The sequence below is a fragment of the Pristiophorus japonicus genome, chromosome 5, assembly GCF_044704955.1.
Source record: "Pristiophorus japonicus isolate sPriJap1 chromosome 5, sPriJap1.hap1, whole genome shotgun sequence".
Classification (NCBI taxonomy): Eukaryota; Metazoa; Chordata; class Chondrichthyes; family Pristiophoridae; genus Pristiophorus; species Pristiophorus japonicus.
Genome location: NC_091981.1, coordinates 1,001,385 through 1,014,404, shown reverse-complemented (window position 1 = coordinate 1,014,404; position 13,020 = coordinate 1,001,385). Strand labels below are relative to the sequence as shown.

Below are 13,020 nucleotides of genomic sequence, written 5' to 3'. Positions count from 1 at the left end.
AGGTAACATCGCCCACATGCGACACCAGTAGCGCAGCACCCTTTAGACCAGAGTTGGAGGAGTGAAGGATGCGAGCGGGAACAGGGGTAAGGGAGTGAGATCAGGGATCGGTCTGGAGACAACATGGAGGATGTTGGTCAATGGACTGAAGGATGGAGAGTCAGTGGGTAAACGATAGACTGTGGAATAGATGGAGGCAGTGCAGGTTTGGATGAGTTGGAGGTATTGGAGGATTGGAAAAGTTGAATCTTAAGGCGACAAAGGCACAGATGAGGGTTTCAGTGGCAAAAAGGGTGAGATAACATTAGTGAGAAGCAGATCTTTTAGTGCTGGATTTAATATTGAGGTTCTGACATACTGCCAGTGTTGATTCACTAGATTGCATTGCCAAGAGTTGCTTCATCAGCATAAAAATCTACACCCAGATCATCAGCGTGAGCTACATTCCATTCCAACCACAAGTTTAAGATTCCTTCCAAAATGTTTTCCTTATGAAGAAAGAATGGTAATACTTGTTGCTTCAAGTCTGAAAGACCTTTTGAAACAAATTTATCTTCAATATTAAAGCACTGATATCCAGAATCAGCACTGGTACAAACTTCAAAAGGCACACAGACAATCTCGCTCCGTTTTATAGTAATTTACAAAGTATGTTCTGCTAATTGGGAACATGAGTTAGGCAATTCGATCCCAGTGATTGACCAAAAGGATTACATTTTCCTCTCGATGTACCAGAGGCATAGTGCTCAACCCCAATTCTTCATTCTGATAAATCTCTTCATGTTACACAAATAAAATAACATAATTACTTCCATTTCTTGGGAAATTTCCACATTAACCTTCCACACAAGTCCGTCTTAGTCTTGACGGGACATACTGTGCTCGAGACAACGGTTCCACGTCACAGCCTGTGTTTCTCATGTCCGTTGCTATCTGCCAGTCACCTGTATCCCAATTCCAGGTAAGGATTAGGAGCAAGAGCATTCCTTAAACTGAAAGTGTCTCCATAGGACGAATGCCTTGAAAGAGCTTTTCCACCGACCATCGAGGCCTCTGCTTCCTTAATATCCATTGCTCTCTTGTATAACTCTGCAGCCTTTTCAAAATTGGCCTCCTCATAACTGTAACATCAATTACAAGGTAACATCAGCCTTGTACTCTGGGACACTAATGCAAAAGGGTTTCTGCAAATTACTCATTTTGCTCACTTTAACATTGCAAACATCAAATTAAACCAATCTAATTTTGCAAAATGTTTTACAAGTCTCTGACGGCCCTTTTCTCAGGTGAATGGTGTTACCAGACCACACGATGCCACAGGGGCTGGTCACAGAGTCACACCCAGCATTCCCCAGTCTCCAACCTTCGCTGTGCTGTTACAGCAGGTTAAGTGCAGAGATCGGGCACCATCGCACAGGGAGATGGGGAACAGGTCACTGAGTCACTCATCGCCTGCTGCGTGCTTCAACACTGACCTCTGGCAGTGGCTCAGAAGGCCAAAGCCCTGCCTCCTTGGCCAGAGATGGGGGTTGATGACACCCAAGGAGAGACAAGAAGCGGGGGGAGGGGTAATATTGAACAAATCAGCAACTTAACTTTTTTATTTAAATTGGTTAAAGCAGATCAAATAGACCAGATTGCATAATATTTTAAACATTTTGAAGCATTGTGTAGGCTGAAATTAGTTTGAAATTTAAAATATTAAAAACACCAAAATTACATGAACACCTAAAGCAGATTAGGTGTTTTTTTTTTAAATGGGCTTTTGGCGGGACTTGTGTCCGGCAGAAAATTCATACCAGAATTTAGTCACAATGTTCCCTTTTTCTACCTGGCCCGCTCTTCCCGCTCTCAGATTGCTCGAATGATCAGCCCGACCGCCGGTACGTTGCTCCAGATTTTAACGCATTGTGCATGACATCACGGGTTACACAATATTCTGACCCACCAATTTCCGTCCACTGTGCCTCCCTCACAAAACAGTCAGGATTTACATACCCTCCACAAACGCTGGGTCAGAAGGCCCAGCCTGACGGTGGCCAACCGTATACAAGCCATGAGCCTCTGTAAAACCCTGTAGCTTCAGCACATAGTGCCGCACCATGTTTTAAACACCTGAAAGTAGCTTGGTGCCACACCGTGTGTACGTGGCACAGCACAGACCAGGGGCACTGTCGGCATTTAAAAAGCAAACATCAGCGGGATACATTGCTGCTGCTGACCGGTCAGTGACTGGAAGACTGAGCTCAGTGCCGCGGGAATCCTTACCTCAGCACGGCTAAATTCTTTAGTGTCTCTCCCACTCTGGGATGGCAGCGACCCAGGCTGTCCTCATAGATTTTCAGAGCTCGTTCGTACAGCGGCAACGCTTCACTGTGCTTCTTCTGTGGAACAGACATTTAACGATTATTTATTAACATTTTTTTTACCGTGAGCTTGATAACTTTTACATGAAAACAGTTCACACTTTTATTAATTTACATAATTCAGTATATCTTGCGATTGAACAAATTCATGTCTTTTAATCGGAGACATTCTGCTTATTCCATACACTTAATCTTTCACTCTCCCCAAATCATCGATTGGCACAAAACATGTTCTCAAACATTTGCATTGTCACAAGGACCGGCCATTACAGTAAATGGTCAGGACCACCCGGATCAGCTGGAGCCCTGTCCGAGCCCCAGTACCAGATGGAGCACTGGGCAGTAGTCAGGGGGTGCTGCATTGTCAGAGACAAACTTGCAGCCTTTCCCCAGTCCCACAACAAGTTTGTTGACTTTAACCGAGCCATTCAGTTATATCGCCACCTGCTCAGGCCAAGCAGGGATGGGCAATAAATACCGGCCTTACCAACGATGCCCACATCCAGAGAATGAACATTTTGAAAACTTCTATTAGATCCCCATTAACTCCCACTGGGAAAAGGCAGGTATTCCGAGCTTTTCTTCACAATTATAATCTCTCCTTTCTGGTACCACACAAGTGAACCTTTGCTGCATCTTATCCATGGCTCTGATATCCTTCCTATAATGCACTATTCCAATGGCCTAACCCACTTCTTGTACAAATTCATAATTTCTTTGCTTTTGCATTCAGTGGGGTACCACAAGGTTCTGTGCTGGGACCCCAGCTGTTTACATTGTACATTAATGATTTAGACGAGGGGATTAAATGTAGTATCTCCAAATTTGCGGATGACACTAAGTTAGGTGGCAGTGTGAGCTGTGAGGAGGATGCTATGAGGCTGCAGAGTGACTTGGATAGGTTAGGTGAGTGGGAAAATGCATGGCAGATGAAGTATAATGTGGATAAATGTGAGGTTATCCACTTTGGTGGTAAAAACAGAGAGACAGACTATTATCTGAATGGTGACAGATTAGGAAAAGGGAAGGTGCAACGAGACCTGGCTGTCATGGTACATCAGTCATTGAAGGTTGGCATGCAGGTACAGCAGGCGGTTAAGAAAGAAAATGGCATGTTGGCCTTCATAGCGAGGGTATTCGAGTACAGGGGCAGGGAGGTGTTGCTACAGTTGTACAGGGCCTTGGTGAAACATAGAAAATAGGTGCAGGAGTAGGCCATTCGGCCACACCTGGAGTATTGTGTACAGTTTTGGTCTCCTAACCTGAGGAAGGACATTCTTGCTATTGAGGGAGTGCAGCGAAGGTTCACCAGACTGATTCCCGGGATGGCGGGACTGACCTATCAAGAAAGACTGGATCAACTGGGCTTGTATTCACTGGAGTTCAGAAGAATGAGAGGGGACCTCATAGAAACGTTTAAAATTCTGACGGGTTTAGACAGGTTGAATGCAGGAAGAATGTTCCCAATGTTGGGGAAGTCCAGAACCAGGGGTCACAGTCTAGGGATAAGGGGTAAGCCATTTAGGACCGAGATGAGGAGGAACTTCTTCACCCAGAGAGTGGTGAACCTGTGGAATTCTCTACCACAGAAAGTTGTTGAGGCCAATTCACTAAATATATTCAAAAAGGAGTTAGATGAGGTCCTTACTACTAGGGGGATCAAGGGGTATGGCGAGAAAGCAGCAATGGGGTACTGAAGTTGCATGTTCAGCCATGAACTCAGTGAATGGCAGTGCAGGCTAGAAGGGCCGAATGGCCTGCTCCTGCACCTATTTTCTATGTTTCTATGTTTCTAATGTCCCTGTACAGATATAAAACCATGATCTGAAATTCGTGTTATTTATTAACTAACCTCTCTCATATGGGATAAAGATTTCCTGTGTGCTCGGTGTAGAAAAATTGTAAACCCTTTCGTTATAATCAGTCCGCACCTCGCAGGCACAGGGAATCTACCCACACTATTACTTGCTTATCGTAAAATGTGGAAAATGTGTTCAAACTCCAGATATGCACTCCCGGCTGGTGAGGCTCTGTGGCAAGTTCTAGCCGGGTTAATCTTCAGCTTCCCCCCCACCCCCCCAAGATTCCCTCTCCCCCATCTCAAAAAAAAATGGGCCAAAAGTTTAGCACCTTGCTCCTCAGTAACGCAGCCAAGTTCAGTTGGGTTTGCATTCAACAAGTGTCACTGTAATAAAGATTTGGATCTTGCGGTAATCAGTATTTGATTCAAAACTGCCTGAAATCCACTTTCATTGTTCACCTTTCTCAAGTTTTACATAATATAGTACAAACCGTTCTAAGCTTTATAACTTAAAAGACGAGATAGGACAGTGACCATATCAGCTGAGAGTATAGAGGCGATAGGAGAGTAACGGGCAGGAATACCGTACCAGCTGACAGTACAGAGATCGGAGAGTAACGGGTGGGAATATCATACCAGCTGAGAGTACAGAGACGATCAGACTAACGTACGGGTATACCGTGCCAACTGACAGCACAGAAGAGATCGGAGAGAAATGGGCGGATATACTGTACCAGCTGAGAGTAGAGACGATGGGAGAGAGACGGGCGGGTATACTGTACCAGCTGAGAGCAGAGGCGATAGGAGGGAAGCGAGTGGGTATACTGTACCAGCTGAGAGTAGAGACGATGGGAGAGAGACGGGCGGGTATACTGTACCAGCTGAGAGTAGAGGCGATAGGAGGGAAGCGAGTGGGTATACTGTACCAGCTGAGAGTAGAGGCGATAGGAGGGAAGCGAGTGGGTATACTGTACCAGCTGAGAGCAGAGGCGATGGGAGAGAGACGGGTGGGTATACTGTACCAGCTGAGAGTAGAGGCGATAGGAGGGAAGCGAGCGGGTATACTGTACCAGCTGAGAGCAGAGGCGATAGGAGGGAAGCGAGCGGGTATACTGTACCAGCTGAGAGTAGAGACGATGGGAGAGAGACGGGCGGGTATACTGTACCAGCTGAGAGCGGAGGCGATGGGAGAGAGGCGGGCGGATATACTGTACCAGCTGAGAGTAGAGCACAGCCAGGTTCACCAGGGCAGTCGCTACACTTGGGTGCTTGGGGCCGAAAGATTTCTGACGAATTTCAACTGCCAGCTGACATAAAGGAACCGCCTTGTCCAACTTCCCCTGGAAATTTAAACCAGGATTAATGTGACAGGAAAAGTTTTCAACATTCAGGGCAAAACATTACAACTTTACAAGGAAAGCTGTTTCTGTCTGTTACTGTTTATGGGCTCGAAGGTCTGCTGTTAGCTATTGTCATTTTTGGTTCCTGAAACCCTCATCATTTGGAAACAAATGATATCACACATCTTACAACTTAAATCCACCTGCTATTACATAGACTAATAGGAGTATTAAATAATGTTTTCATAGTTATGGTTTAGCACTGCAATTTTATACTGTAAAATTCTATTAAAATCGCAGGTTATCTAAATGTTGCATTTCTGCTCTCACCCGAGGACGTTCCAAAGTGCTTCACAGACAATTGATCACTTTTGCAGTGTACTCAATGTTGTTATGTAGAAAACACAGCAAGCTCCCACAAACAGCAGTGAGATGAATGTGCAGTTAAGGAGTTTCTGGTTGTTGAGGGATAAATATTGGCCGAGACATCAGGAGAAGTCCTTTCTGCTCTAATGGCCACCCGAATAGGCTCAATTTAACAACTCATCCAAAAACCACGCGTCTGACAATGCAGCACCCCTACTCTGATTATGTATCCATCTCCTGCAGCGAGGCCTGAGCCTACGACCCGACTCCAAGGCGAGATTGCTACCACTGACTAATAGCTTTTTGTTAACCAAAGGTATTAAGGGATATGGGCCAAAGGCAGGTATATGGAGTTAGATCACAGATCAGCCGTGATCTCACGGAGTGGCGGAACAGACTCGAGGGGCTAAATGGCCTCCTCTTGTTCCTGTGTTCCTAGAATATATCATAGTTATTTTCGCCATTACATTTATCAGGTAGCCTCTATAAATGTTAAGATGTAAAAGAATACGTGTTTACTTATCACTAGGAAATAATGATGCTCTTTAATTTTCTGACCTTCAGTGTAATATTAAAATAATCATTCATTCGTAAATCGGATTCATTTCTATTCTAACTAATGTAGAAAGCCAGTGTTGCCACAAGTTACAGAATGTTCAACAATGTAGTTGTGGCTAGGACAAGCGATTAGGCCGATACTCTCTGGAGTTTAGAAGAATGAGAGGTGATCTCATTGAAACATACAAGATTCTGAGGGGGATTGACAGGGTAGATGCTGAGAGGATGTTTTCCCCCGGGCTGGAGAGTCTAGAACCAGGGGTCACAGTCTCAGGATAAGGGGTCGGCCATTTAGGACTGAGATGAGGAGGAATTTCTTCACTCAGAGGGGGGTGAATCTTTGGAATTCTCTGCCCCAGAGGGCTGTGGATGCTGAGTCGTTGAGTATATTCAAGGCTGAGATCGATAGATTTTTGGACTCTCGGGAAATCGAGGGATATGGGGATCGGGCGGGAAAGTGGGGTTGAGGTCAAAGATCAGCCGTGATCTTATTGAATGGCGGAGCAGGCTCGAGGGGCCGAATGGCCGACTCCTGCTCCTGGTTCTTATGTACTTCTCACTCAGGAACTGGCATTTGTACCACAATTTTATATAAATTTGTAGTATTTGATAAGTAAATTGCGCTGTTTGTACGATATGTCCTGGCATATTGTGCTGGGCAGAATCAGCGGCCCTAATTGTGGGAAACAAGGCGGGTGTTTAACAAAAAGATTTCCAGCCTTACATTGCCAAACAGAGTTTTGGCAGCCTCACCCTCTTCTTGTACAACACTGCCAGATGTTTGACGGTGTAAGCCACGGAGGGATGATCAGGTGCTAGGGCTCGGCGGCGAATGTCCAGCGCTCGCTCGTACAGCCCCTCAGCTTTCTCCTGCTCCATCTTCTCATTGTACAAGGCTGCCAGATTATTGAGCGACTGTGCGCAGTCAGGGTGCTCACAGCCCAGAGTCTGCTCCCGCATTTCCAGTGAACGTTTGAAGAACATTTCCGCTGTCCTACATTGAATTTGAAAAAAAGAATCTGAATTAACCCAGGCCTGCAGCAGAATTCCCAAAGGGGCTTGGGTGGGAACATTTCCACATTCTTGCTTCTATTTAAACAAGCACTTCACCTTGGAGACTTTGCTCCCATTTTTTTCACAATTTTATTGTATAGGATACAAATTGCTGTTGAAGATATAAAATACCGTGCACAATACTTATCCATGGTGTCCGGCACTTTATAATCATTGATTCACACAACTGACTTTGTCAAAGCTTTCTGTAAACAATCACAATGCATCCCATTCTGCGGCAATGTTGAGGTCCCAGCTCTCGGGAACACCCCGCTCCCAGGAACATCCCACTCCCAGCTCCCGGGAACACCCCGCTCCAAGCTCCCGGGAACACCCGCTCCCGGGAACACCCCGCTTCCAGCTCCCGGGAACACCCAGCTCCCGGGAACACCCCGCTCCCAGCTCCCGGGAACACCCCGCTCCCAGCTCCCGGGAACACCTCGGATCAATAACAATGACGGAGAAATATTGCATTAAATCATTTTATGGGGCTGATATCAGTAATAGCCTATTCAACAACTGCACCTTGCCTTTATAGTGTCCTAAAATTGTTAGCAGGAGCAATTATTAAACAAAATGTGACACTGAGCCACATAAGGAGATATTAGGGCAGATGACCAAAAGCTTGGTCAAAAAGGTAGGTTTTAAGGAATGTATTAAAAGGAGAGGTTTAGGGAGGGAGTTCCAGAGCTTAGGGCCCAGGCAACAGAAGTTATGGAGGTGGAGCGATTATAATCAGGGATGTGCAAGATTTCATTACATTTTAATGTGGTGCTTTTTCATTTCATTTACCAATTTATTTGTTAAAAATCATGCGCAGAGGAACAATACTTGGCTCCATACTGAAAGTACTTTATCACCAGACTGCGAGAGCATGAGAGGAAGTTGAAGAGACACAGTGCAGCTCTTTTCATGAGCAGTACTGACCCGGAGCGATGGACACACTGCACTAAGCTGACAACTGGAAGCTGTGTTGTGAAACGGGAGGATTTTCAGCACTCAGTGTCAGGACTAACACCTCTACTCACCCACATGCGGAAAACACCAACAAATATTGTCACTCATCCAGATAACAGAAGGTGTCTACAATTTGAGATATATATCGATTATTAGCATACATTGTGATATAAAGGGACTGACGAGAAGTTTGATCTTAAAATAACCAGGGACTAACAGTTATTCTGATATTCAGCAGATGATCAGTGAATGAGCCATACGTTGATAAGATTGTTCACTTACTCGATGTTGTTCTGCAGGTAGTACAGCACCCCCAGCTCATTGAGCGTCCGGGCCGTGTCTGCAGACTCTGTCCCAACAGTCAGCTCCTCCAGCTGTACAACACGCCGGCGAAGAACAGCAAAACCGTGCTGGGGAGTGAATGCAGCATTGTGTCAGTGTCACTACCATCAACAAACCCGCACGCTTTACAGTGCCAATCGTACCAATCATCAAAACCCCTTTGCAGGGGATAACCCTTATTGCAGCCACAGCTACCCAAATCACTTTCCACTAAGGACAAAAAGCAATGAATAAGTAGCGAGAGAGGAGAACAAAGGCAGCTTGGGGTGGGGCTGACAGCAGGGAGGGGGTGGCAAGGCAAATGGAGCTGGGCAGAGTTCCAAGTGGTGGCTAACAGCCTGGCAGTAACGGCAGAGCGGAGGGAGTGTCCGAGGGGCAGAATGTGTATGGGTACACAAGATTAGAAGAGATCGCTAAGGTCGAATGAAACGAGGCCAGGAGGAGCTCTGAAGAGGTTAGCTTGCGAGGTCATGGAGAGGAGGGCTGATGGGCATGGGGGACTTTATATGGGTGAGAATGTGGAAGACTGCCCAGATGTGTCCTACATGGAAAAAACGTGATAAATCTAACCGTTCCAATTACTGCTCCATCAGCCTCACCACCATTATCAGGAAGGAGTTATCAATAATACCACTGAGCAGAACCTACCCACCAACGACCTTCTCACCAATGCTCAGGGCAGATTCCACTAGAACTGCTTGGCTCCAGACCTCATCACAGCCTTGATCCAGATATGGACACAAGAACTGAATGCCGGAGAAGAGACGAGAGGAGCAGACATTGACATCAAGGACCGCTAGCAAAATTGAGGTCAGTGGAGGAGAAACAGAGAGAGAAAGCCCTCCAGTGCTGAAGTCATACCTAACACAAAGTAAGGTGGTTGTGGTCATCACAGCTCCTGAACTTCCTCAGAGCAGCATCCTTGCTTCAATAACCTTCCATAAGGTCAGAAGTGGGGCTATTCGATGATTGTGTAGTGTTCAGCCCCCTGATAATAAAGCAGCGTGTGCCAGCCTGGAGCAGGACCTGGGACACACCCTGTCTTGGGCGGACAAGGGGACATTTGTGCCACATAGTGGCAGGTAATGATTTTCCGAAACAAGAGAAAGCCTAGCCATCTCCCTTTGATCTTAAATGGAACCAGCATTACCGAATCCTCCACCAGCAAATTTTAGGAGTCACCACCAACCACAAGCTTAACCGCATCAGCTACATCATCATCACCATGACTGGAACAGCAGGCAGAGGCTGTGATCAATAGTTCACCTCCTGACCCCTGAAGGCCTCTCTACCATCAATAGGGCTCCAGTCAGGAGGCGTTTGACTGAATACTCACCACTCATGGCAGCTGCACCATTCAGGCAACACTTGAGCTCGACACCAACCAGGACAGAGCGAACTGCTTCTTCATCAGCACCCCTGTCACTACACCTCCAGCGCACCGTGGATGTCGTTTGTACTATCTACAAAATGCACCAAGCTTACTTTGACAGCACCTCCCTTCCCTGTAACCTCTTCCACCGAGAAGAACAAAAGTGGCAATGTCAGGGGAGCACCACCAAGTCATACACCATCCTGACTTGGACACGCATCACCATTCCTTCATCGGTGCTGGGTCAATATCGGAAATTCCCGACCAAGTACCATCAGAAGGATTGCAGCGGTTTCCCAGCAGTGTATGGGCAGAAGAGGGGGCTAAATTATCCAGGGTCTATCCTCAATCATCCACTGCCTAGTAAAATGGGTGTATGGTGCCAGTCGTGCTGACTGCACTGCAACGTGTCAAGATTCCATCTTTCTACGAATGTATTTACCTGTCTGTAGTGAGTTGACTAAAGACTCCAATCCCCATCACTATTGCTGTTGTTACAGTGATGAAGGAATGGCTTCCTCGAGAATAGTGTCCTACCTGACCAGATCAGTGTATGTAGGGCAAGGGATGGGGGCAAGATTCTCTCACGGGGGAGGGGAGTGAAATCGAATCATCATTTCAGATCAGATTGGGGACCAAGAGCTTCACCTGAGGATCTGAGTGGCGACTGAATTCTTTTCACATCAGCATTGTTGATGTCAGCAAGAGAGGCCCAGAAAAGTCGTTTGTACAAACTTTGTAAATAATGGTGCATTGAACTGTTAGCTTTATAACTTAACTGTACCATGTTGGTCCCTGTAGGTTTAGTGACGTTCTAAATAAAAACGGAGTTTCTCTGAAGTTACACTCTGTTTGTTGGTTGTGTTTTTTTGATCGGGATTTTCTCCCTTTTTCTGCGGCTTTGAATAAAAACTGAAATCGACTGAAAAAACCCTGATTCTAAATTGGCAATAAAAACTGACTGCAAACAGGGCCCTGATTATAATCTACTTGCACCATCACCAAGGAGAAAGCTTCCTTTCAGTCCATAGCACATACTGTACAGATAAAATACTATGCCATTGAAATGTTGTACTTTACATGCCTCTGACATTTATGGGCAGACAGTGCACACTGATGATGTAGTTGGACCGGTTACAGCTTTCATCCCTTACCATGTTCCCTTTCTGTCTGGAAACCTTCTGTCTGATCTTCATGGATCGTTTTCTTAATGGCTCCACTTGTTCATACCTTAAATGATAAGACAACAGTGCGTGTAAAACTGAGCGGCAGGAAACCAACAGTACCCCGTCTCGGGGATTTTTGCCACAAAGACTCAGAGTGCTGCAGATTAAAACCTGGCCATCTACCGTAACAGCACAACACCCCCACCCAGGCTTCAGCAAAGGCATTCAACATTCACCAATAAATGACTACTTCTAAATATTGGGAAGGCTTTCAACTTATGATACAGAGCACTACGCATGGAGGAGGAATCTGGAGGGGAGGTTAGAGTTTGACTTTGGTAACAAGAATTTCTGCAAGGAAATTAAAATCTTCTGGAAATATTATAATAATGGCTTTGAACTACTTAACAGCAGCAAAATGCAACTACAAACGACTCTGTCAATGTTCCCGTTAAGCTGCGTCATGCACCAGCTTTGAAATGGAAAAATCCGTGCACGCGCGACAATTTGAATGGGCAGTGCACGCAATAAAAATTACCGAGAACATTTATCATTTAAGATGCAATTTAAAAGGTGCCCTACAGGACCATCAAGCACTTACTTATTTTGCTTTTGATAAAGCATTGCGAGAGCATCCAGCTCCTGAGCCACCCGGAGGTGCACCGGGCCATGGGCGTTCTCACTGATTTCCAGCGCTTGCTTGTACAGCTGCTCAGCATTCCCAAACTTCTTCCACTGCACATACACACCGGCGAGCTGGTGCAAGGACTGCGCCACGCTGGGGTGATCTGGATCCAACGCACTCTCACGGATCTCCAGGGAACGCTGCAAGGGTGCAACAGCCTGCACACGAGGGAAGTAGCAAACAGTAAAGTATTTTGCTGTGATCCAGCCGTATTAATATCCCTGGCTGTGACGAGTAACATTTACCAGGTTCATTTACCATGCAAGGATGGCCATATTTCCAGCAGGCAAGTGAGAATTACAGGCTGTCTTTTGGCATTACAGCATTAGAATGAATGTTTTATTGGACAGCATCGAGTCTAACAGGAGATTGGCCAAAAACATTATAACCAAGATGCTGCTACAATGGAACAATGATTACTAGCATTTATACAGCAACTTTAATATATTAAAAATGTTGTAAAGTGTTTACAGAGGCAAAGCCAGACACTGGGCAGTGATGGGAGCAAGGGTAGGAGAGGTGAGGAGGAACAAGATCTGTGAATCTTGTAGATGAGGACAAGGGGTTGTGGATTTGATGTCTGGGGGACATGGAGCCCATCGAGGTTGGTGAGGAAAGGCTGATATGGAAAAGGGACTGACTGTGGGATATAACGCAGACACAGCCCACAGGGTGGAATGCGGGAGCTTGTGAGGAAATTATTGGAGCAGTGTGGAAGGTGTGGCTAGGAGCTCGAGAAGCAGTGATGGGGAGGCTGGAGCAGAGGATAGACTTGGTTGTGGGGTTTAAAGTTCAGGTCGGTAAGAGAGGTTGGGCGTAGTGTGGGTCAGCCTGAACGGGTAGCAGGGTGGGGGAATGGAATGGGGGGGGGCGGTGAGGAGAGGATGCAGGACTTATTCTGTCAAAAAAACATTTGTATTCGCAAACAAGGTGATGAGAAATACTGTTTTTGAAAGAATCAATCACTTTTGACTCTTCACTCTGTCTCTAGCCGAGGGATGCTCGGGCTAATGG

The 13,020-nt window shown here is 46.0% G+C and overlaps 1 protein-coding gene across 1 annotated transcript in view; it reads right to left on the bottom strand.

Annotated features, from left to right (window-relative positions):
- Positions 1–321: 321 nt before the first annotated feature.
- Positions 322–13,020, bottom strand: part of nphp3 (nephronophthisis 3) — a 75,447-nt gene continuing 62,748 nt past the window's right edge. Inside the window, exons 22-28 of the mRNA XM_070880291.1 lie at positions 11,923–12,164; positions 11,310–11,385; positions 8,724–8,851; positions 7,185–7,425; positions 5,382–5,507; positions 2,269–2,384; positions 322–1,121 (exon numbers count right to left, since the gene is read on the bottom strand). Coding sequence (XP_070736392.1) covers positions 941–1,121; positions 2,269–2,384; positions 5,382–5,507; positions 7,185–7,425; positions 8,724–8,851; positions 11,310–11,385; positions 11,923–12,164 — 1,110 coding nt within the window. The 3' untranslated portion in view covers positions 322–940. The remainder of the gene's footprint in view (positions 1,122–2,268; positions 2,385–5,381; positions 5,508–7,184; positions 7,426–8,723; positions 8,852–11,309; positions 11,386–11,922; positions 12,165–13,020) is intronic.